This window comes from Bos javanicus, chromosome 12 (genome assembly GCF_032452875.1).
Source record: "Bos javanicus breed banteng chromosome 12, ARS-OSU_banteng_1.0, whole genome shotgun sequence".
Classification (NCBI taxonomy): Eukaryota; Metazoa; Chordata; class Mammalia; order Artiodactyla; family Bovidae; genus Bos; species Bos javanicus.
In genome coordinates this window covers 73,681,767-73,707,843 of record NC_083879.1, presented here as the reverse complement: position 1 = coordinate 73,707,843, position 26,077 = coordinate 73,681,767, and the positions used below count along the sequence as shown (strand labels likewise).

The 26,077-nt window shown below is 38.2% G+C and overlaps 1 protein-coding gene across 2 annotated transcripts in view; it reads left to right on the top strand.

Annotated features, from left to right (window-relative positions):
- UGGT2 (UDP-glucose glycoprotein glucosyltransferase 2) overlaps nt 1-26,077 on the top strand; it is a 148,115-nt gene that overhangs the window by 8,970 nt on the left and 113,068 nt on the right. For both annotated transcript variants that reach the window (XM_061435226.1, XM_061435227.1), the window contains exons 3-7: nt 5,692-5,822; nt 8,190-8,302; nt 12,825-12,999; nt 16,174-16,270; nt 25,210-25,282. In XM_061435226.1, coding sequence (XP_061291210.1) covers nt 5,692-5,822; nt 8,190-8,302; nt 12,825-12,999; nt 16,174-16,270; nt 25,210-25,282 — 589 coding nt within the window. The remainder of the gene's footprint in view (nt 1-5,691; nt 5,823-8,189; nt 8,303-12,824; nt 13,000-16,173; nt 16,271-25,209; nt 25,283-26,077) is intronic.

The following is a 26,077-nucleotide window of genomic DNA, read 5'->3' as shown; positions in this document are numbered from 1 at the left end:
TGCAGATGATACCACCCTTATGGCAGAAAGTGAAGAGGAACTAAAAAGCCTCTGATGAAAGTGAAAGTGGAGAGTGAAAAAGTTGGCTTAAAGCTCAACATTCAGAAAACGAAGATCATGGCATCCGGTCCCACCACTTCATGGGAAATAGATGGGGAAACAGTGGAAACAGTGTCAGACTTTATTTTGGGGGGCTCCAAAATCACTACAGATGGTGACTGCAGCCATGAAATTAAAAGATGCTTACTCCTTGAAAGGAAAGTTATGACCAACCTAGATAGCATATTCAAAAGCAGAGACATTACTTTGCCAACAAAGGTTCGTCTAGTCAAGGCTATGGTTTTTCCTGTGGTCATGTATGGATATGAGAGTTGGACTGTGAAGAAGGCTGAGTGCCAAAGAATTGATGCTTTTGAACTGTGGTGTTGGAGAAGACTCTTGAGAGTCCCTTGGACTGCAAGGAGATCCAACCAGTCCATTCTGAAGGAGATCAGCCCTGGGATTTCTTTGGAAGGAATGATGCTGAAGCTGAAACTCCAGTACTTTGGCCACCTCATGCAAAGAGTTGACTCATTGGAAAAGACTGAGAGGAAAAGACTGCTGGGAGGGATTGGGGGCAGGAGGAGAAGGGGATGACAGAGGATGAGATGGCTGGATGGCATCACTGACTCGATGGACGTGAGTCTGAGTGAACTCCAGGAGTTGGTGATGGACAGGGAGGCCTTGCGTGCTGCGATTCATGGGGTCGCAAAGAGTCGGACACGACTGAGCGACTGATCTGATCTGACGTGCTAGTAAAGTAATGCTCAAAATTCTCAAAGCCAGACTTCAACAGTACATGAACTGTGAACTTCCACGTGTTCAAGCTGGTTTTAAAAAGACAGAGGAACCAGAGATCAAATTGCCTACATCCGTTGGATTATCGAAAAAGCAAGAGAGTTCCAGAAAAAACATCTATTTATTCCTTATTGACTATGCAAAGCCCTTTGACTGTGTGGATCACCACAAACTGAAAAATTCTGAAAGACATGGGAATACCAGACCACCTGACCTGCCTCTTGAGAAATCTGTATGCAGGTCAGGAAGGAGCAGTTAGAACTGGACATAAAACAACAGAGTGGTTCCAAATAGGAAAAGAAGTACGTCAAGGCTGTATATTGTCACCCTGCTTATTGAACTTCTATGCAGAGTATATCATGAGAAACACTTGGGCTGAATGAAGCACAAGCTGAAATCAAAATTGCTGGGATAAATATGCAGATGATATCAGATGAAATATGCAGAAATATCAGATGTGCAGATGACACCACCCTTATGGCAGAAAGCAAAGAACTAAAGAGCCTCTTGATGAAAGTGAAAGAGGAGAGTGAAAAAGTTAGCTTAAAACTCAACATTCAGAAAATGAAGATCATGGCATCTGGTCCCATCACTTCATAGCAAATAGATGGGGAAACAGTGTCAGGCTTTATTTTTGTGGGCACTGCAGATGGTTGACTGCAGCCATGCAATTAAAAGATGCTTACTCCTTGGAAGAAAAGTTATGACCAACCTAGACAGCATATTAAAAAGCAGAGACATTACTTTGCCAACAAAGGTCCGTCTAGTCAAGGCTATGGTTTTTCCAGTGGTCATGTATGGATGTGAGAGTTCGACTATAAAGAAAGCTGAGTGCAGAAGAATTGATGCTTTTGAACTGTGGTGTTGGAGAAGACTCTTCAGAGTCCCTTGGGCTGCAAGGAGATCTAACCACTTAATCCTAAAGGAAATCAGTCCTGAATATTCATTGGAAGGACTGATGCTGAAGCTGAAACTCCAATACCTTGGCTACCTGATGCGAAGAACTGACTCATTTGAAAGGACTCTGATTCTGGGAAGGATTGAAGGTGGGAGGAGAAGGGAATGACAGAGGATGAGATGGTTGGATGGCATCACGGACTCAATGGACATGAGTTTGAGTAAACTCTGGGAGTTGGTGATGGACAGTGAGGCCTGGTGTGCTGCAGTCCATGGGATCGCAAAGAGTCAAACATGACTGAGCAAGTGAAATGAACAGTAATTTTAGTTTTGCTATTTGAGCTTTTTTTAAAAAAGCTAAATTAATATATCAGGTTTTCATGATAGTTAAAAAAAAGAAACTAACACCAGATTTTCTGGCTCTCACTTAAAATCCTGAGTGTCCCTATCTCAAATTTTTTCTTCTCAGTACATGTTTATGGACTTCTTTGGTGACATTTTCTATTGGAGAAGCTGTGTTGAAAATTACTTTTATAAATTTTGAACCCTTTAAGTCGCTTAGGTTTATTAGCATATTTTATCCCTAAATGAAACATCATGTCTGGACAGACTGGAGGCAGGTCATTAACAAGTTGGAATATAAGCTCAGGAATACCTAAACTCAAGCATAGAAGATGTATGTATTTCAAGGTTGAACAGCTAAAATGAATTGTATTAAGATTTACTAACAAAAATATAATTCTGTTGAAGTTGTTCATAATGGTGAGAGTCAAATGCATATTGCTGCCTCATTGCTGATCTTGCTAGGCATAGGAAGAAATGGTATATATGAGGAATTAAATATGTTTAAAACTATCAGACTTCACTGAATTTGTTTTCAAGTCATTCTGTAGGATACATTAAAACCCTTAGTTACTTATAATTTTCTAGGTTGTTGAATCTCCATGAGGCCTTTTAAATACTCTTCACTGAAGAATAATTTCAGTGATACACTTGCCTAAAACAAATTATAGATGTTGAACATTAACTTTTTGAATTCAGGTGCTAGTTTCCTGCTATTTCATGAGGACAGTTTACATTATGTGCCAGCATATTAAAACCTTTTAAACATTGAATTACCTGTTTTTAAATGATTTTGTATGGTTCTGCCACAGAGTTATGTATTTATTGATGTCTCAAAATAGTTAGCTAACCTGTATTGTTTTGTGTGGTGAATCAGAAATGTCAACCAAGGTTTATCTGACTCCAGAGTCTGTCTATTTTCATTTTTCCATGTTCTCAGCATATAAAAATTCTCAAAGTCCATAAAGATTTTAATAGTTTCTACACAAGTAAAGTTGTCTATATATTTTAAAGGAAAGATTTTTAGAAAAGGTTATGACATTTCTAGCTTAGTTACTTATAACTGAGAGCCAGGTTTGGGGTAGGAAAATGTTTGCTGTCTGGATGTGTCACATTTGAAATGCTTGTGGAATATCCAAGTGAGGATATCTAGTAAGCTGATACGAGTAAGAGATTTAGGGTAAAAAATCTAAGCTAAAAGATAGGATTTGGAAGTTAGCAACACCAAGAAGGTAGTGGCAGTTACAGGGAGAAAGGATGGAATGAGAAGAAAATAGATAAAGAACACCAGTGTTTAGGAGATTACCAGAGAAGAACATGAGATAGAGTCTAAGGAGTACCAGTGGAGGTAGGCAAAAACCTAGAAAATGTGGTATGATGAAAGCCATGTTGAGTGATAAGTGATAGATGTTATCAAATACTAAAGATGAACCAAGTAATATAAATATTAACCTTTAGCAACAGAAAAATTAGTAATGAGTTTGAGAGCAGTTTTACTGGTATAGTATTGAAAAACTATAGTAAGTTGAAGTAGAGATAAAGTATTGTTAAATTTTCCAGGATTGCTGCTGTTGCTGCTGTGTCGCTTCAGTTGTGTCCAACTCTGTGCGACCCCATAGACGGCAGCCCACCAGGCTCCCCCATCCCTGGGATTCTCCAGGCAAGAACGCTGGAGTGGGTTGCCATTTCCTTCTCCAAGGCATGAAAGTGAAAAATGAAAGTGAAGTTGCTCAGTCGTGTCCGACTCTTTGCGACCCCATGGACTGCAGCCTACCGGGCTCCTCTGTCCATGGGATTTTCCAGGCAAGAGTACTGGAGTGGGGTGCCATTGATGAGCCAGTACCTAACTCATCAAGTGCTGCTGTGGCTTTAAAAAAAAAAAAGAGTGATTTATGTATATTAAATGCCAATATGTAAAAAACTGAGTGAAAGGTGAAACTAAAGATGAAAGATATTGAAAGAGCAAAATCATTATTGGCAGGTTAGTTGGTGAGCAAGGATTTAGTTATTTTTAAACATTACCTAAAACATAAAATAGTCAAATGCATTCATGATTGTCTTGCAAGTTAAGCCTAAAATACATGTTTACTTTCTGTAAACCCCTGAATCCTATATCTGTTACTACATTAGAGACAGTTTGGTGGCTCAGATGGTAAAGAATCTGCTTGCAATGCAGGAGATGTGGTTTCAGTCCCTGGGTCAGGAAGATCCCCTGGAGGAGGGCATGGCTACCCACTCCAGTATTCTTGCTTGGAGAATCCTGTGGACGGAGGAGCCTGGCGGTCCACAGTCCATGGGGTCACAGAGAGTCGGACAGGACTGAGCAACTTCACTTTCATTTTTCACTTTCATGCCTTGGAGAAGGAAATGGCAACCCACTCCAGCGTTCTTGCCTGGAGTGCAACTAATAGTGACCTTGACAAATTTTGATGTCTCTGCCTGGTACTACTCAGATTTGTTTCTGTTGACTCAGTTCTATATTTTCATGTACAACCAATCCATTTTGACTGATGTAGTCTTATTTTTGTTATGTGATTAAATTTTGACTATGTTATTGACCCTGTAGTGATTAGGATTTTTTAAGATCCATTTTTAAGATAATATCTCTTCTTTAGTTGCTTTTGTGTTGCTTTTACTACCAAAGCAAATCTTGCATTATTTTTTTGACTGTTGGAGGGAAACTCAATATAACTTCCTGAAAAATCACCTGTAGTTTGTTGAAGTAGAAGTGAATGAGCACACTGAGTCTCATATGATGACTTTTTGAAATACAGGGTTAGGAAAGTATTATTGGCCTTAATGAAAAGGTCTATTCACTTCTTAAATATTAATTCCATAAATGTATTAAATGTCTATTTTGTGTGCCAAGAGTAGAAAGGTATAATTGAAAGACTAGAAAAGATTCCTGCCTCAACAGCTTAGCTTAATGGGAAGGACAGCATTAAACAAATAATTATACAAATAATTTTTAATTGCAGTTTAAGAATTGGTCTAGAGATGGTGTAGAGTTCTATGCTGTTCTTATCCTCCTCTTAAATTTTAAGTAGGGCCTATATCTTATCCCGGAGAAGGCAATGGCACCCTATTCCAGTACTCTTGCCTGGAAAAGCCCATGGATGCAGGAGCCTGGTAGGCAGCAGTCCATGGGGTCGCTAAGAGTCGGATACGACTGAGCGACTTCACTTTCACTTTTCACTTTCACGCATTGGAGAAGGAAATGGCAACCCACTCCAGTGTTCTTGCCTGGAGAATCCCAGGGATGGAGGAGCCTGCTGGGCTTCCAGAGTCGGACACCACTGAGGAGACTTAGCAGTAGCAGCAGCAGTATATCTTATCCATGTATTATAACTGCAACCTGGGAGTGAATGTTGGTGTCTTCCACTTAGATTTTAAGGGCAAGATTATTTTCATTTAGACTTGTATTAATTGCCTGGACTTCACTAGAAGGTACAAATGAAGTAAATAATAAAATGGAGATCTTGATTTTCCCTTTTTCTGTAACACCTTCTATTCTAAATTTAAAATATGACATTAGTTTGCTGTACACTGAGAGATGTGCTAATGTGTTGAAATACAAAATACTAACATCCTTTTCTTTTGAATTCTTTTTTACAGAATCAGATTATTCTTACAACAACTTAATCCTGAAGAAAGCTGGACAATTTTTGGACAATTTACATATCAATCTCTTAAAGTTTGCTTTCTCTATAAGGGCATACTCTCCAACTATTCAGATGTTTCAACAAGTATGTAAAAATACCCAGACTGTATTTGACAAAGAAGCATACTAGAATGTAAATAAATTTCTTAATGTGAATATCTTTAGTTAAAAAAGATCTACAAATTTATAAACCTGGTTCCATAGCCTATGATTGATTATATTTTCATTGTTACCATTGATTATAATATAATTAAATATTTAATGTACTTTTATAGTTATTTGATGTATACAAAAAGGCAAAATGGTTCTCTGAGGAGGCCTTACAAATAGCTGTGAAAATAAGAGAAGCGAAAAGCAAAGGAGAAAAGGAAAGATATACCCATTTCAATGTAGAGTTCCAAAGAACAGCAAAGAGAGAGAAAGCCTTCCTCAGTGATCAGTGCAAAGAAATAGAGGAAAACAATAGAATGGGAAAGACTAGAGATCTCTTCAAGAAAATTAGAGATTCCAAAGGAACTTTTCATGCAAAGATGGGCACAATAAAGGACAGAAATGGTATGGACCTAACAGAAGCAGAAGATATTAAGAAGAGGTGGCAGGAATACACAGAAGAACTATACAAAAAGGTTCTTCACCACCCAGATTGATGGTGTGATCACTCACCTAGAACCAGACATCCTAGAATGTGAAGTCAAGTGGGCCTTAGAAAGCATCACTACGAACAAAGCTATTGGAGGTGATGGAATTCCAGTTGAGCTATTTCAAATCCTGAAAGATGATGCTGTGAAAGTGCTGCACTCAATATGCCAGCAAATTTGGAGAACTCAGCAGTGGCCACAGGACTGGAAAAGGTCAGTTTTCATTCCAATCCCAAAGAAAGGCAATACCAAAGAATGCTCAAACTACTACACAATTGCACTCATCTCACACACTAGTAAATTAATGCTCAAAATTCTCCAAGTCAGGCTTCAACAGTACGTGAACCATGAACTTCCAGATGTTCAAGCTGAATTTACAAAAGCCAGAGCAACCAAGATCAAATTTCCAAGATCCGCTGCATCATTGAAAAAGCAAGAGAATTCCAGAAAAACATCTATTTCTGCTTTATTGACTATGCCAAAGCCTTTGACTGTGGGGATCACAACAAACTGTGGAAAATTCTGAAAGAGATGGGAATACCAGACACCTGACCTGCCTCTTGAGAACTTTGTATGCAGGTCAGAAAGCAACAATTAGAACTGGACATGGAACAACAGACTGGTTCCAAATAGAAAAAAGAGTATGTCAAGGCTATATATAGACACCCTGGTTGTTTAACTTGTATGCAGAGTACATCATGAGAAATGCTGGACTGGATGAAGCACAAGCTGGAATCAAGACTGCCGGGAGAAATGTCAACCACCTCAGATATGCAGATAATGCCATACTTATGGCAGAAAGCAAAGAAGAACTCAAGAGCCTCTTGGTGAAAGTGAAAGAAGAAAGTGAAAAAGTTGACTTAAAACTCAACATTCAGAAAATTAAGATCATGGCATCCGGTCCCATCACTTCATGGGAAATAGATGGGGAAACAGTGGAAACAGTGTCAGAATTTATTTTGGGGGGCTCCAAAGTCACTGGAGATGGCCATGCAATTAAAAGACGCTTACTCCTTGGAAGAAAAGTTATGACCAACCTAGATAGCATATTGAAAAGCAGAGATATTACTGTGCCAACAGAGGTCCCTCTCGTCAAAGGTATGGTTTTTCCAGTAGTCAATTATGGATGTGAGAGTTGGACTATAAAGAAAGCTGAGCGCAGAAGAATTGATGCTTTTGAACTGTGGTGTTGGAGAAGACTCTTGAGAGTCCCTTGGACTGCAAGGAGATCCAACCAGTTCATCCTAAAGGAAATCAGTCCTGAATATTCATTGGAAGGATTGATGCTGAAGCTGAAACTCCAATACTTTGGCCACTTGATGTGAAGAACTGACTCTTGGAAAAGACCCTGATGCTGGGAAAGATTGAAGGCCGGAGGAGAAAGGGATCGCAGATGAAAAGATGGTTGGATAGCATCAGTGACTCAATGGACATGAGTTTGAGTAATCTCTGGGAGTTGGTGATGGACAGGGAAGCCTGGTGTGCTGCAGTCCTTGGGGTCTCAAAGAGTTGGACACAATTGAGCAACTGAACTGAGATAAAGAAATAATGAGGACAAATCACCATTGAAATTAACTATAAAGAATATTTTAGTTTAATGGTACATTTTCAATAATTTCAAAGCATATTTTCGTACTATAAAGTTGATTTTGTTAAATTGTTAGATTCTTCCTCTGTATAGGTATTTTTACTTTAATTAGAGCAATAACTTAATAGTAGTTGATAAGCTATTTTAATCAAAGTAATGTATGAGTTTTAAAAATGATATTGTAATTACCAGCTACTGTAGTTAAGTGTCATCTTTGAAATCTTAGATTGCAGCTGATGAGCCCCCACCAGAAGGCTGTGCTGCATTTGTGGTTATCCATAAGAAATACACCTGTAAAATTAATGAGATTAAAAAGCTGCTGAAGAAGGCTACTTCAAGGTAAATTAATGATAGCCTGTAGTAAAAGGAGCAGTTTATAAAAAGAGATGAAGGTTGAAATAGAAATTTCTTGCAATAAAAATTGTAATATTCTAAGACTGTGTTTAAAAAGAATGTGCTCTAAATATTCATCCGAGTCTTAAGTCCTTCTCTAAAATATATAAGTACTTTCAATATTTTGTCTTGATTAGCTTTTGATTTTAGAATACCAAAATACCATAAAACACATGAGAGAGATATTTTATATACATAAGTTATTTTTTTCAAATACAGACAGACCTCAAAGATATTGTGGCTTCATTTCCACCTCAATAAAGTGAATACTGCCGTAATTCACTTGAAGTTTTTGGTATTCCAGTGCATATGAAAGTTACGTCTATGCTAAACCATAGTCTGTTGAGTGTACAAATGACATTTTGTCTAAAAAATGTGTCTTACACATTTTTGTGTAAGACATAAATTAACATTTTGTCTTAAAAACACTTTATTGCTAAAAAGTGCTAACCATCTGAGCCTTCAGCAAGTCTTAATCTTTTTGCTGAAGGAGAGTGTGAAATACTGCGAGAATTAGAGAATCACAAAAATGTGACACAGACAGGGAGTGAGCAAGTGCTGTTGGAAGAATAGTACCATAGACTCGTTCAACAGAGTTGCCACAAACTTTAAGTGATTAATGCAGTTGTCTGTGAAGTGCAATAAATGAAGCAAAAAGCCCAATAAAACGAGGTATGCCTGTAAACATACATAACTGTGCATTTATCTAGACTATATCTCTTTAAATATAAATTGAATGTGTACCTTGGAAATTAAAAATTAATAACAAAAATACAGAATTACCGTTTTATAAACACATTATTCAAAACATTTTTCTTCTTCCAAGTATTTAATGCAAATTAATATGAGAAGTAAGAAGGATATTATTAAGTTAGTAGTGATTTTTACAGAGTAGTATCCACCAGTAAGTGTTTTACTGCCTGATTGTTTATACTTTAAACAGTATTAAAGTTGTTTCTCTAATCTTGAAAGAGTTATTTATATATTAGTAATGTATATTTAGTAATTCATATTAGTACTTATTTGTTGGAATCTTTCAAATATTTTCTTATATTTCATATTAATTTTAATATACAGAAACTTTTATGTAGCCTGATTTTTCCTTTATGTGTGTATGTTTTTATACTGAGACAGTTTTTTCCAAACCTGAGTAAGTAAGAGATTTTACTAATATTTTCCAGTAGCTTTCTTAAAGTTTTTATTTTACCTTAAACTTTTAATATATATATAATTTATTTTCATAGGAAGGCAAGTATCCAGTCAGATCTTTCCCCCCTTCAGGTGCTAGTCAGTTGTTATAGTCATCATATTTATGCTATGATCTATTTTATAACTGTTTGTTTTATACTGTTATGTTTCTTGTAACAGTGCTATGTTGTTAGTATTTATTGCTTTAATAATTTATTCCAGTGTCTCACAGGACAATTTCCTCTTCATAGCTGCTTTTTTCCCCCCTCCAAAAGTTCTTAGCTCTGCGCTCGTTGATGCTTTCAAACTAACACTAGAGTCCTTTTTCTCCTGTCAAACTGACTCCCTAAAAAACCTGGGTAGAGTTTTAATTAGAATTCTGTTAAATCTATTAGTTAATTTAAAGAATTTAAATGTTTACTATATCAAATCTCAGTGGATAACATCATATGTCTTCTGTTCACTCCTTCTTTTAAAACTTTGAAGTTTTATACTCTTCTCTGTTTTTAGAATAAGAAATAATTGTTTTATTTTATGAACTGTTTTTCACCTATTAAGATGAATTCAAAGTGTCTCTCTTTGGACATATTGTGTAATATATTTTAAACTATTACACCTTCTTTGTGTTGCTAGGGAAAACTTTGTTAATGGTGTGGTGTTAATTTTTGTTGATTGCTTATGCTTTTATTAAGGCTCATTTTTCTACTTTAATGAGATTAGCTGTTATTTAAACTATGCCAATTTTAATGTTATTCTAACTTCATATAGTGAATTAGGCAACCATGTTATTCTGTAAGAGTTAATTTAGCATAGGAATTATATATTCCTCTAAAGCATTAATAGACTGACTCCAAAATTGTCAGCCCTAATGTGTTTTTTTTCCTAGTTCATTTCATAAAGGGAATTTTGATAACTTTTAGTTTATAATTGCTATCGGTTTCTGACTTCTGATGTCTGATGTTTCAATTTTCTTATGGAAACTAAAATTAAATTTAAATATTTAATATTTAGATATTAAGTCTAAATTAATATAAGATTTAACACAAGGTTAACATCAAGCTGTTAGGAGAGGCACCCTGCCATAGACCTTGTGAATTCCTGCATATTCTTGCTGGGTCTGACAAGTAAAAAAGGCAAGAGCTGGACTGCTTTTTACTTGAACCATTTTTCATGGTTGTGTTTGTAGTGAGCAACCTTGAGGAATTACATAATTCCTAATTTTGAGAAGAAATTTCAAAATTTTGCTTTTGAAAAGAAGAGTGGGCATGTTATAAAAGGATGATTTCCCAGGTATGGTGTTCCTTGTACACCCAGTGTTTGTGTAGTATCCATTTGGGTCCATATTTTGTTACACACACCCTGTTGTTAAACTTGGGGAGGTGTAATGCTCATTCTGCTTGCTATGTCCTAAGCAATAAAGTTCTTTGTCTTTGACACAAGAGTCTCATGTCTTCTGCCAGACATGAGGCATGACAGAAGCCCAACTTATTACTTTGTAAGTAAGCTGAAACCAAGCCATAGCCCTTTTACATTTCTTGACAGTTTTAGAAACAAGGGTGGAATGTTGACAGACAACATGGCTTTCTGGGAGAGGAAGGACAAGGGCCCCCTGGGTTTGGGAGACTCCCCTCTCTCTCCCCTTGCTGTTCTTCACTCCCTGTGCCTCTGGCTAGGTGATAGCAGTCTTCTGATACCTGCTATTGTAGCTCCTCATACAGAGTTTTAGGTCTTTGTTACTTCAGGAAAAGGCACCCAGACTCAACTGATGTGGTTTGGAATATGCGCATAATGGGAAAGGGTATTAAAATGATCTCTAGGCCAATCCGGGCTTCCCAGGTGGAGCTGTGATACAGAACCCGCCTGCCAGTGCAAGAGATGTAAGAGACGTAGGTTGGATCCCTGAGTGGGAAAGATCCTCTGGAGGAGAACAACCCACTCCAGTATTCTTGCCTGGAGAATGCCATGGACGAAGGAGCTTGGTGGGCTATGGTCCATGGGGTTGCAAAGAGTCAGACACGACTGAAGCGACTTAGCATGCACACTAGGCCAATTCAATGTACTTTTATTTTTACTGTTTTGGTTCCCACATCTGAATCTGTAACTGGTATTGATATTGTACATGTATATGCTTTGAGTGATGTGAATGCTTATGAAGTCTAGAGGGAGACGCTCTCATCGTGAGACTACCACATGTAGTACATTCCCAGGTGGTCCAACAGAAACAACATAGAATCCCAGGAGAAGAGGAAATCACAACTTCAGTTACAGACTGAATGGCTGCCTGAGTGCACAGGAATGCAGTTTCTGAGTACAACAGCACCACCTGCCTGACTCAGCCATCAAGTACACCCCCTTTTAAAAAGATAACTACTGCTAAGCTTTAGTTGAAACTGAACTCCTGACTCAGGAAGCCTTGTAACTCTACTATCTGATGTTTACATTTTGGCCTAAGTCAACTAGGATTCAATGACTAATAGGGTGGAAGGGACCCAGCAATTGTCTCTGGTCAACTGGAAACAGTATATTCAAGAGCACTGTTGCTTTGACCTTTTGTGATCTTAGGGTTACATGGTAAAGGGGCAGCGGTTCTCCTTTGGGACAAAGCACATGCCCCAGTCCCTTACCTGAAGTAAAATTTCTGACTCAGTGGGGCCCTCAGTTCTGTTATTCCCTTAAGGCTTGCATCAAGTTATTGATACATTCAGCTCAGTTTGAAGTTGATGGTGTCTTAGGGTTTCTGCTGCTGTCCATCCAGGCTCTGTGTGTGCTAAGTTGTGTCAGTCATGTCTGACTCTGCGACCCCATGGACTGTAGCCCGCCAGGCTCCTCTGTCCATGGGATTCTCCAGGCAAGAATACTGAAGTGGGTTGCCACGCCCTCTTCCAGGGCATCTTCCTGACCCAGGTATTGAACCTGCTTCTCTTATGTATTGTCCTGACCCAGGGATTGAACCTGCATCTCTTATATTTCCTGCATTGGGAGGCTAGTTCTTTACCACTGATGCCAACTGGGAAGCCCTCATCCAGGCTGCATCTATGTAAAACCAAAAGCAGATGGGCAGGATTCAAGGCAGTTCTCTTATCCCTGAAGAATCCTTGACCTCTAATGAAACTTGCTGCATTTTTACTGACCCTGGGCTGTTGCCAGTGGCCTACCTATCTGGTCTGCCGCTTGGAAGATGACCAACTGGCAGATTAGAGGCATCACTTTTTGGTTTCATGATTTATTTCTCATATGCTCTTTACTTTCAGTTCTTGTTTGTGTTTTGTTTTCATTTTAGGCCCAGACCGTATCTGTTTAAAGGAGATCACAAATTTCCCACAGACAAAGAGAATTTACCAGTGATTATTCTCTATGCAGAAATGGGTACAAGAGCATTTCGTAAATTTCACGCAGTGTTGTCTGAAAAAGCTCAAAATGGGGAAATTCTTTATGTTCTTCGGCATTACATTCAGGTACATGCTTGCTTTATTCAAGATTACTTTGGCTATAAAAACTTTTTTATAACTACTTTTTATAATTTCTCTACTAGATTTTACATAATAACTTCTAGAATACTTATATCTGATAACACAACTATCAAATGTGAATTTTATGTGGAAAAATATATTGGGATTCTGTGTCTTTTCTGGAAAGTATCCTGTTTATGTTTCTTTCCCTTATCATATATATATCTGGAACAGATTTACAACTTGGATAAAAAACAAAACCATACAACAATAGGATGCATAATATTTGGTAGGACTAATAAACATAGTTACTTTTAATTAAAATGTATCCATAATGAGGAAATCTAACTTGATATATTGATAGTATATATTAGTTCATTGTGCTAAGCATTGTACAGGAATGCTCTCAAACCAATCTGTTTGAAAGGGTGCTTACTTATTCAAGTTTCAGATCAAATGTGTAGTATTATCCCCTACTCTCCCGACTCTCACTGCTATCACACTCTACCACATTATTCTATTTTTAATGACTTCATAAAACGTATTACTATGCTATGTCAAATTTTATTTAACACCTCCACCCCCCACCAACACACACATACAACCAAACTCTCAACCTCATACACTAAAATGGCTCTTAGAAGGACTTTTCTTTTTTACTTCTATATTCCAAACATGGAAAGAGTGTTTTAATTTGCACTTCCCAAAATATTCATGCTAAGTATTAATATACAATTCCTCTGTATCCATGGTTCAGAATCTGCAGGTTCAACCAACCAAGGATTATGTAATAGTGTAGTTTACAATTGGAAAAAAAATCCATGTATAATTCGATCATTGCACTTTACACAGTTCAAACCTATGTTGTTCAAAGGTTTGATTTGATTTGATATCAAATCATTATATTTATTGTACACTGTAAACTAATACAATGTTATATGTCAGTTATATCAGAAAAAGAATATGAGATTACAGTATATGTTTATCTTTTTTAAAGAAGTCCCCAAGTGATTTTAATATGCTCCTGCTGGGTGGCATTTTCATCTATTAAGAATCAGTGTCCCAGGCTGTTCTTTGGAGAATGTGACCATTAAATATACTTCTGTGAAAGCATACTCAACAGTTATCTGGGTACTTTGTAGCATCAAATTATAACCTATTTAATTAATTACATATTGTGCATCCAAAATAATTATACTGTAAATCTAGTCAACATGTAATTCTAATAAAAACAGAGTTATTCACGCTGCCTTTTGAACAGATGCCTTTTTTGTAGGGAAAGAAGAAATAAGATGATTAAGAAAGATTCCTCTCAACAGTTGATTTAGCTTGTGAGAATTTTTGGTTTGCAAATCCAAAGTTATTAAACTACAATTCAGATTTTTATATTAATGCATTTTCAAATAGAGAAAGTAAATATGAAATTAATGACCATTTATCTTTATTACTGAGGAGCTAATACTGTTCCAGAACTGATGATAGAAATTGGTTATGTGAAATTGCATTTCTTTCATGAACTATAACAAGATATGTGAATTTAGAGCATAGCCACCAACTAATTGTCTTTTGAGTGGACAGTCAAAATGTATTTTTAAATTGAGCTGTATGAAATTGAAAACTCTTTAAAAGACTTTAAACTTTTCCAGATTACTATAATTATAAACAACCCAGTTTTCTTATGCTATCTTTTATTATAGCATATGCCTGAGAAATTAGCAAATTAAATTTTAGTGTAGGCAGCAATGTTAAACACTTTCTGCATATCTGAAGCTAATTCTTACATCATCTTATTTAAAAATAAAACAGTCCAGGAATAGTCACTCAGGTTATATACTTACTTATTTTTAAGACTTGGGGGCAAGTTTAGGGAGGAAAGAAGAGTTAAAAGAGTAGTATACTATTAAGATTTCTTTTCCATTTGGTGTCTGCCTCTTCCTCTGTCATGTGTAGGATTGGAAAACTGCCCTCATCCAGATCGTAGTTAAGCCCAAGGCATAACATCTTCATAGTTCAGTTCAGTTGCTCAGTCGTGTCCGACTCTTTGCGACCCCATGAATCGCAGCACTCAAGGCCTCCCTGTCCATCACCAACTCTGGAGTCTACCCAAACCCATATCCATCAAGTCGGTGATGCCATCCAGCCATCTAATCCTCCGTCTCCTCCTTCTCCTCCTGCCCCCAATCCTTCCCAGCATTAGGGTCTTTCCCAATGAGTCAACTCTTTGCATGAGGTGGCCAGAGTATGGAGTTTCAGCTTCAACATCAGTCCATCTTCACAGGAGTTTGCTAAGTACTAGGTTAAATAGGTTTTCTAACCCATGGAAAAATATGCCAAATGGTAATGATTATAGCACAACTGATAAGAATTCAGTCTAGAAGCCAGAAAGAACCTTAGACATCTTCTAAAGTTTACATGTATTCATCCAGGTTGCTTACTTTTTTAAAAAAAATGACTTTTTTTTCTTATGGTAATTTCTAGAAGTACATTTTATGTTTGCCCTTAATATATAAGGTGAAAGAAAGTAAGGTACCAAATTCTGATCACAAATACTTCAGACAACTCAGTTTTAGGCAAATTGTGACCTCTCACTGCAAGGATAGGTGCTAATCTGTGGCATTTGGTATATTTTAATCATCGAGAAACATGAAGAAAGAACTGAATAGGTTGCTCAAGGCACTGAGTTTTTTTGTTTCTTTTGCCTCTACTTTCCAGTATTTGCTTTTGGGGACACTCTAGTTGCCCTCCATCCAGACAACTAGCAAATGAAAGCACTTACTGGTTTAGGAAATGTTGTGTAGTTCTCCCCAAAGAGTACAGTTTTGTTGAAACTCACTTGTATTGGATCCTCTGTTAATTAACTCATGGGAAAGATGGCAAAATTATTATGGTATAACAGAAAAAGATCAGATACTTTTTTCATTGTAAGAGTAATTAAAACATTAGTGTCATGACAGAGGTTTTAGAAAGTAAAGAAGTGGTCATCAATAAGTTTCTAGTTCCTTGATAGACTATCTCTAAAGAGAATATAAATATCCCCTGAATAGCAGTATTTCACAGTGATTAAAAACTTCAGTATTAATGATTTACCCTCATGTCCTAACACACAGTCATTCTGAATTCAAAAGCAGGTGTTTGACAAAATATTTTCTTTCTTTTTAAAAAAAAAATGTGTTTGAACAGAAACCATCCTCACAGAAAATGTATTTATCTGGCTATGGTGTGGAGCTAGCGATTAAGAGTACAGAATACAAAGCATTGGATGATACTCAAGTCAAAAGTAAGTTTATTCTCTATGTTTGTGCAGAAAAAATTTGGAGGGTTACATACTATCATTTAATCCTACACATGTTAATTTGAGGCTGGAGGCAATTTAATTTTAAACTAAAATGTATTTCATGTTATTATGCTCTCAGAAATTTCAAAAATTGGAAGTAGCATATTATTTTGGTTATATTCAATGGCTTCCCAGTCATTTTCAGCAACATATAAAAATTGATACTACATATAGGATTTGTAGAAGCAATAGATGAGGCTGCTTATGACTACGAGGGGGCTCACCCAGTTCAGACTGGCCTGTGATGTACCTAATCATCCCCTGGGGGCAAAGATTGTGGATCTAAAGGGGTTGTGTCATGGTAAACCTGAAACTCACTGGTAGCACTGCTTTACAAAGCTTGGTCTGAAGTATTTATTTTTAATAAAGTTAGTTTTGTATTGTGTTTTTGTTTTGAAATGGGATGGGAAAGTCCTGTGAATATTTGGTTAGATTGATTAGATCTGCAATCTACCAATCCAGTATCTATGTTCTGTGTACTGAGTGCATGCTCTAGATGAAAGAATCTGGAGATCTAAAAACGGTAAAGAATTTTTCGGATTCTTATGGAAATCTTTTATTACCTGGCTCATTGGAAATGTATTTATACCTGATTCTTGGTTAAGAATTTCTAATTCATTCTGTTACATGCTCTCTGATGCTGCTTCTGCTTCCGCTTTGTTTTTCTATTCAAGCTCTGGTCCTGGAGGCCTTGTTCTGATTACAGCTTAGCTCTAGTCCCTCCTACTGAGTGTGCTACAGATCAACATCTGTATTATTGCAATTGAAATCCTGCTGGTTACTGAAAAAGTATAGCAGAAATAGTAATACCCAGATTTTTTATATTTCCATATAGCTTGTATATTGCTCTACAGTGCTTTATAATTTAGTGTCTTGTTTAGTGCTTCCCACTGGTAAAGAATCTGTCTGACAGAACAGGAGACATAAGAGACTTGGGTTCAATCCCTGGGTCAGGAAGATCCCCTGGAGGAGAGCATGACAACCCACTCCAGTACTCTTGAATGGAGAATCCCGTGGACAGAGGAGGCTGGCGGCCTGCGGTCCATAGGATTGCAAAGAGTCGGACACGACTGAAGTGACTCAACACGCACATGCACACACACATCTTATTTAACAGTCATGGTAGTAGCATAGGCATTTTCTAACTGTCCTTGGGCTTGTAGAAGTTTCTTTAAAAAGTCATGTGATATTCAACAATAAAACAATTTTAAAAAGTCATGTGATTACATATATTACCTATATTACAAACTGCAGGTTAACTTTTATCATATATTTGGAATATATCTTCTCTCCATTCTACTTGCCACTCCTTTAGTTCACTTCTTTTTTCCCCCCTCTGCTTATGACTATCAGTCTTCCAACTGACCTTCTCTTCAGGACCCTTAATCCTCTTATCTCCAAAAGAGAATAATCCATCTGTTCTCCACAGTACTTTCTGATTGAACTTCCTGTGTTCAATCAGAACTTCTGACTTTGTGATTCTACCAATTAAAAACCCTTAGTTACCTAAATAACTAAGTAACCCTAGTGGTTCCTTGTAACCTCCTCATAAATTAAAGTCCTATTACACAATGGAGCTTTCCACAGCTTGGCCTCTTTCTGCCTTCTTACTGCCTCTCAGACCTCTCATTTGTACCCTGTGGTCCTGTAACACTGCACTACTATACAGAACAATTTTCTGTTTCCTGGATGGGTCCATGTATTGCTCTGTGCCAAGGCTTTATGACCTCTGGAGTACTTTCATCCCTTAGCATATGCTGTTCCTCTGTCTGAAACCTTCCTTTCACCTCTTACTTGTCTGAGGCCTGCTCATCTTTTAAGAATTGTATGTCTCTGTCAGTACCTCTGAGATGGCTGCCTATGTTCCTGCTCTGTCAGAGGAGGATTTTTCCATTTTCTGTATTCCATATATTTTGTCCTTCCTTTTGGAAAAGTTTTAAACAGTCTGTTAAAGCTGTCTATTTGTCTCTCTCATTTACCATCCAGTAAGGTTTGTGTCTTTTGCATGTCTCCTCCTGGTGTCTATCTGGCAGGCAGTGGGCATTATAGAAGGCAGTCAGTAAATGTTTACCTGATTAAAGCATTCCAGGGTTTTTAGTTGTGGTCTTAGAAGTCCAGACTCTCAGACGAATAAGAACGGAGAAGTGTACTTTATGCCCTCTGATGGAACATAGCCCCTTGCTGTAAAAGGTCACAGATTCTTACAACCTGAAGTACCCTCAAACACACCCTTACTACACTGTATACTATAACAATTTGGTAAGTAAAGGAGAGGGGAAAGGAAATGAATATAAAATATATCTTTATCCTTTGAGACCATGAGTTTTGGTGTCTATCTAAAGGTTTCATGATTATGTCTGAAGGTGTCAGAAATATGTGAAAACTCCTGTATGTTTTAGGGTTTAGATTTCTTGTTGGCATAAGAATAAGCCCAGGGTTTCTTGCAGACTTGTTGGTTTATCTGTTCACTCTAGTTCAATTGCTCATTAGAGTCTGACACTTTGCGACCCCATGTACTGCAGCACACCAAGCCTCTCTGTCCCTCACCAACTCCTGGAGTTTACTCAAACTCATGTCCATTGAGTCGGTGATGCTATCCAACCATCTTCTCCTCTGTCGTCCCTCTCTCATCATGCCTTCAGTCTTCCCAGCATCAGGGTCTTTTCCAGAGAGTCAGTTCTTCGCATCAGGTGGCCAAAATATTGGAGTTTCAGCTTCAGCATCAGTCCTTCAAATGAATATTCAGGACGGATTTCCTTTACGATGGACTGGTTGGATCTCATTGCAGTCCAAGGGACTCTCAGGAGTCTTCTCCAACACCACAGTTCAAAAGCATCAATTCTTCAATGCTCAGCTTTCTTTATAGTCCAACTCTCACATCCATACATGACTATGGGAAAAACCATAGCTTTGACTAGATGAACCTTTGTTGGCAAAGTAATGTCTCTGCTTTTTAATATGCTGTCTAGCTTGGTCATAACTTTTTTTCCAAGAAGTAAGCATCTTTTAATTGCATGGCTGCAGTCACCTTCTGCAGTGATTTTGGAGCCCCCAAAAATAGTGTCACTTTCCACTGTTTCCCCATCTATTTCCCATGAAGTGATGGGACCAGACCATGATCTTAGTTTTCTGAATGTTGAGTTTTAAGCCAACTTTTTCACTCTTCTCTCAAGAGGCTCTTTATAGTTCTTCACTTCCTGCCATAAGGGTGGTGTCATCTGCATATCTGAGGTTATTGATATTTCTTGCAGGAATCTTGCTTCCAGCTTGTGCTTCATCAAGTCCAGCATTTCTCATGATGTACTCTGCATACAAGTTAAATCAGCAGGGTGACAATATACAGCCTTGATGTACTCCTTTCCCTGTTTGGAACCAGTCTGTTGTTCCATGTCCAGTTCTAACTGTTGCTTCCTGACCTGCATACAGGTTTCTCAAGAGGCAGCTCAGGTGGTCTGGTATTCCCATCACTTTCAGAATTTTCCGCAGTCTTTTGTGATCCACACAGTCAAAGCCTTTGGAATAGTCAATAAAGCAGAAGTAAATGTTTTTCTGGAACTCTCTCGCTTTTTCAATGATCCAACAGATGTTGGGATTTGACCTCTGGTTCCTCTGCCTTTTCTAAAACCAGCTTGAACATCTATCTGGAAGTTTACGGTTCACATACTGTTCAATTTGACTTGGAGAAGTTTGAGCATTACTTTACTAGCGTGTGAGATGAGTGCAATTGTGCGGTAGTTTGAGCATTCTTTGGCATTGCCTTTCTTTGGGATTGGAATGAAAACTGACCTTTTCTAGTCCTGTGGCCACTGCTGAGGTTTCCAAATTTGCTGGCATATTGAGTGTGGCATTTTCACAACATCATGTTTTAGGATTTGAAATAGGTAAACTGGAATTCAGCCACCTCCACTAGCTTTGTTTATAGTGAGGCTTCCTAAAGCCCACTTGACTTCACATCCCAGGATGTCTGGCTCTAGGTGAGTGATCACACCATTGTGTTTATTTGGATCATAAAGATTTTTGTTCTTCTTGCCACCTCTTCTTAATATCTTCTGCTTCTGTTAGGTCCCTACCATTTCTGTCCTTTATTGTGCCCATCTTTGCATGAAATGTTCTCTTGGTATCTCTGGTTTTCTTGAAGAGATCTCTAGCCTTTCCCATTCTATTGTTTTCCTCTATTTCTTTGCATTGATCACTGAGGAAGGTTTTCTTATCTCTCCTTGCTATTCTATGGAACTCTGCGTTCAAATGGATATATCTTTTCTTTTCTCTTTGCCTTTTGCTTCTCTTCTTTTTATAGCTATTTTTAAGGCCTCTTCAGACAACCATTTTGCCTTTAGACATTTCTGTTTCCTGGGGATGGTCTTGATCACTGCCTGCTCTACAGCGTCACAAACCTCCATCCATAGTTCTTCAAGCACTCTATCAGATCTAATCCCTTGAATCTATTTGTCATTTCCACTGTATAATTGTAAGGGATTTGATTTAGGTCATACCTGAATCATCTAATGGTTTTCCCTACTTTCTTCAGTTTAAGTCTGAATTTGGCAATAAGGAGTTCATGGTCAATGCTATAGTCAGCTCCTGGTCTTGTTTTTGCTGACTTTATAGAAGTTCTCCATCTTTGGCTACAAAGAATATAATTGATCTGATTTTTGGTATTAACCATCTGGGGATGTCCATGTGTAGAGTCTTCTCTTGTGTTGTTGGAAGAGGGTGTTTGCTATGACCAGTGTGTTCTCTTGGCAAAACTCTGTTAGCCTTTGCCCTGCTTCTTTCTGTACCCTAAGGCCAAATTTGCCTGTTACTCCAGCTGTTTCTTGACTTCCTACTTTTGCATTCCAGTCTGCTATAATGAAAAGGACATCTTTTTTGGTTGTTAGTTCTAGAAGGTCTTGTAGGTCTTCATAGAACCGTTCAGCTTCAGCTTCTTCAACATTACTGGTCAGGATATCAGTTCAGTCCAGTTCAGTCTCCCAGTCATGTCTGACTCTTTGTGACCCCATGGACCGCAGCACGCCAGGCCTCCCTGTCCATCATCAACTCCCGGAGTTTACTCAAACTCACGTCCATTGAGTCGGTGATGCCATCCAACCATCTCATCCTCTTTTGTCCCCTTCTCTTCCCACCTCCAATCTTTCCCAGCATTAGGGTTTTTTCAAATGAGTCAGCTCTTTGCATCAGGTGGCCAAAGAATTGGAGTTTCAGCTTCAACATCAGTCTTTCAATGAACACTCAGGACTGATCTCCTTTAAGATGGATTGGTTGGATCTCCTGGTAGTCCAAGGGACTCTCAAGAGTCTTCTCCAACACCTCAGTTCAAAAGCATCAGTTCTTTGGTGCTCAGCCTTCTTTAATGTCCAACTCTCACATGCATACACGACTACTTGAAAAACCATAGCCTTGACTAGATGGATCTTTGTTGGCAAAGTAATGTCTCTGCTTTTGACTATGCTGTCTAGGTTGGTCATAACTGTCCTTCCACAGAGTAAGCATCTTTTAATTTCATGGCTGCAGTCACCATCTGCTGTGATTTTAGAGCCTGAAAAAATTAAATCTGCTGTTTCCACTCTTTCCCCATCTATTTGCCGTGAGGTGATTCTACCAGAAGCCATGATCTTAGTTTTCTGAATGTTGAGCTTTAAGCCAACTTTTTCACTCTGCTGTTTCACTTTCATCAAGAGGCTCTTTAGTTCTTCTTCACTTTCTGCCTTAAAGGTGGTGTCATCTGGATAGACTTGGATTACCGTGATAGTGAATGGCTTGCCTTGGAAATGAACAGAGATCATTCTGTCATTTTTGAGATTGCATCCAAGTACTGCATTTTGGACTCTTTTCTTGACTATAATGGCTACTCCATTTCTTCAAAGGCATTCTTGCCCACAGTAGTAGATATAATGTTAATCTGAGTTATTAAGAGGTGGCAACAATACACTGAAGAACTATACAAAAGAAAACTTCATGACCCAGACAGTCATGATGGTGTGATCACTCACCTAGAGCCAGACATCCTGAAATGTGAAGTCAAGTAGGCCTTAGGAAGTATAACTACGAAAAAAGCTAGTGGAGGAGATGGAATTCCAGTTGAGCTATTTCAAATCCTAAAAGATGATGCTGTGAAAGTGCTGCACTCAATATGCCAGCAAATTTGGAAAACTCAGCAGTGGCCACAGGACCAGAAAAGGTCAGTTTTCATTCCAATCCCAAAGAAAGGCAATGCCAAAGAATGCTCAAACTACCGCACAATTGCACTCATCTCACACGCTAGTAAAGTGATGCTCAAATTCTCCAAGCCAGGCTTCAGCAATATGTGAACAATGAATTTCCAAATGTTCAAGCTGGATTTAGAAAATGCAGAGGAACTAGAGATCAAGTTGCCAACATCTGCTGGATCATGGAAAAAGGAAGAGAGTTCCAGAAAGTCATCTATTTCTGCTTTATTGACTATGCCAAAACCTTTGACTGTGTGGATCACAGTAAACTATGGAAAATTCTGAAAGAGATGGGAATACCAGACCACCTGGCCTGCCTCTTGAGAAACCTGTATGCAGGTCAGGAAACAACAGAACTGGACATGAAACAACAGACTGGTTCCAAATAGGAAAAGGAGTACGCCAAGGCTATATATTGTTACCCTGCTTAACTTATAGGCAGAGTACATCATGAGAAATGTTGAGCTGGAGGAAGCACAAGCTGGAATCAAGATTGCCGGGAGAAATATCAATAACCTCAGATAGGCAGATAACACCACCCTTATGGCAGAAATTGAAGAAGAACTAAAGAGCCTCTTGATGAAAGTGAAAGAGGAGAGAGAAAAAGTTGGCTTAAAGCTCAACATTCAGAAAACTAAGATCATGGCATCTGGTCCCGTCAGTTCATGGCAAATAGATGGAGAAACAGTGACTGTATTTTTCTGGGCTCCAAAATCACTGCAGATGGTGATTGCAGCCATGAAATTAAAGACGCTTACTCCTTGGAAGGAAAGTTATGACCAACCTAGACAGCGTATTAAAAAGCAGAGACATTACTTTGCCAACAAAGGTCCGTCTAGTCAAGGCTATGGTTTTTCAAGCAGTCGTGTGAGCGTGTTAGAGTTGGACTATAAAGAAAGCTGAGCGCCAAAGAGCTGATGCTTTTGAACTGTGGTGTTAGAGAAGACTCTTGAGAGTCCCTTGGACTGCAAGGAGATCCAGCCAGTCCATCCTAAAGGAGATGAGTCCTGGGTTTTCATTGGAAGGACTGACGTTGAAGCTGAAACTCCAAAACTTTGGCCATCTGATGCAGAGAGCTGACTCATTTGAAAAGACTCTGATGCTGGGAAAGATTGAGAGCAGGAGGAGAAGGGGATGACAGAAGATAAGATGGTTGGATGGCATCACCTACTCAATGGACATGGGTTTGGGTGGACTCCAGGAGTTGGTGATGGACAGGGAGGCCTGGCGTGCTACGGTTCATGGGGTCACAAAAAGTTGGACACGACTGAGCGAATGAACTGAACTGAACTCAGTTAAATTCACCTATTCCAGTCCATTTTAGTTCTCTGCTTCCTAAAATGTCGATGTTCATTCTTGCCATCTCCTGTTTGACCACTTCCAATTTGTCTTGATTCATGGACCTAACATTCCAGGTTCCTATGCAGTATTGCTCTTTATAGCATCAGACTTTACTTCTGTCACCAGACACATTCACAACTGGGTGGTGTTTTTGCCTTGGCTCTGTCTCTTCATTCTTTCTGAAGTTATTTCTCCACTGTTCGCCAGTAGCATATTAGGCACCTACTGACCTGGGGAGTTCATGTTTCAGTGTCCTATTTTTTTGCCTTTTCATACTGTTCATGGGGTTCTCGAGGCAAGAATACTGAAATGGTTTGCCATTCCCTTCTCCAGTGGACCACGTTTTGTCAGAACTCTCCACTATGACCTGTTCATCTTGGGTGGCCCTAAATGGCATGGCTCATAATTTCCTTGAGTTAGACAAGGCTCTGGTCCATGTGATCAGATTGGTTAGTTTTCTGTGCTTGTAGTTTTCAGTCTGTCTGCTCTGATGGAGAAGGGTAAGAGGCTTATGGAAGCTTCCTGATGGGAGAGACTGACTGAAGTGGAAATTGGGTCTTGTTCTGATGGGTGGGGCCTTGTTCAGTAAATCTTTAATCCAATTTTCTGTTGATGGGTGGGACTGTGTTCCCTCCTTGTTATTTCAGTTCAGTTCAGTCACTCAGTCACGTCCAACTCTTTTCGACCCCATGAATCACAGCACGCCAGGATTCCCTGTCCATCACCAACTCCTGGAGTTCACCCAAACTCATATCCATCGAGTCAGTGATGCAATCCAGCCATCTCATCCTCTGTTTTCCTCTTCTCCTCCTGCCCCAAATCCGTCTCAGCATCAGGGTCTTTTCCAATGAGTCAGCTCTTCACGTGAGGTGGCCAAAGTATTGGAGTTTCAGCTTCACCATCAGTCCTTCCAATAAACACCCTTGTTATTTACCTGTGACCAAACTATGGTGAAGGTAATGAAGATAATGGTGACCTCCTTCAAAAGGTCCCATGCACGCACTGCTACACTCAGTACGCCCCACCCTTCAGAGGCCAACCCATGCCTCTGGACTTGGACACTTTGGGCAAGTCTGGATCAGTCTCTTGGTTTATCACTCTAGTATAAAATAGAGCTTGACTACAAAATGATCTATAGAGCATATAGCTGGTTGTAAAGTATTTAGTATTCAAGCTTGTTTACTAAGAGAGCACACTCTTATATCATTAGACTGATCCATGAAAGAAAAGGTAAAAAAAAATGCAATTTGATTTTGAGTTCTAATTTTTTGTCACATATTCCTCTTCCAGTCTGAAATATGTTCATTTTATGTTTTTGTTTCCAAAATATAGCTGTGACTAATACTACTGCAGAAGATGTTACTGAAACAAATGAAGTTCAAGGATTTCTTTTTGGGAAATTAAAGTAAGTCTGAATAGAAATGAAACTATTACTATACTCTTAAGCTTGTTTTTAAAGGAATAGATTCAATATGTTGTGTTGGCGTATTTTTCACATTCTAAATGTACATATTACTGTTTTTATTACAAAAGTAACACAGGGTTAATGCAAAAAAGCTCAAAATTGAAAAATAATCACTAATTCCACAGGACAATGAGTACGATTAGAGATAATGGAAATTTAAAATGATCAGAGTTATCTCTGGCAAAAACTAAAAAAAAATTTGTAGAATCTTTTCTGATGGGTTACACAATTCATAGTTTTTATTGGCTTTTTAACATAAAAAAATCAGCACTTTTATGTCTTAAAAGAGAAAATATTTATTTCCCTAAATTTCTGTCACAAGATTGCCATATTAAATACCTTTTAACTTCTGGTCTTCATTTTATATACACATATAAGTAACCTTTCCAAAAGTAAACTTCTCCTGCTTTGCTTTTCCTGCATCACTGAATGAAGACAAGGAATAGGATGGTGAGTGCTCTCTGAATGTTAACGGATGGGAATTTTAGTTTTATGTGTGGTTTTTCTTATTAACAAGAAGGGCAAGTTTGTGATTCCATTATAAAGGCAAAATTAATTAAAAATAAAGAACCATTTTTATTAATATCTTTAGTTCTTATTTAATATTACAAGTATGTATAAAGGATACTTACGTCAGTTCTGTGAGGAGATAATTGTACAGAGCAAAGGGAACATTTTTGGACATTATATTGCTTTATACAGATGACTGAATTACATTTCTGTAGTTTGCTGGAC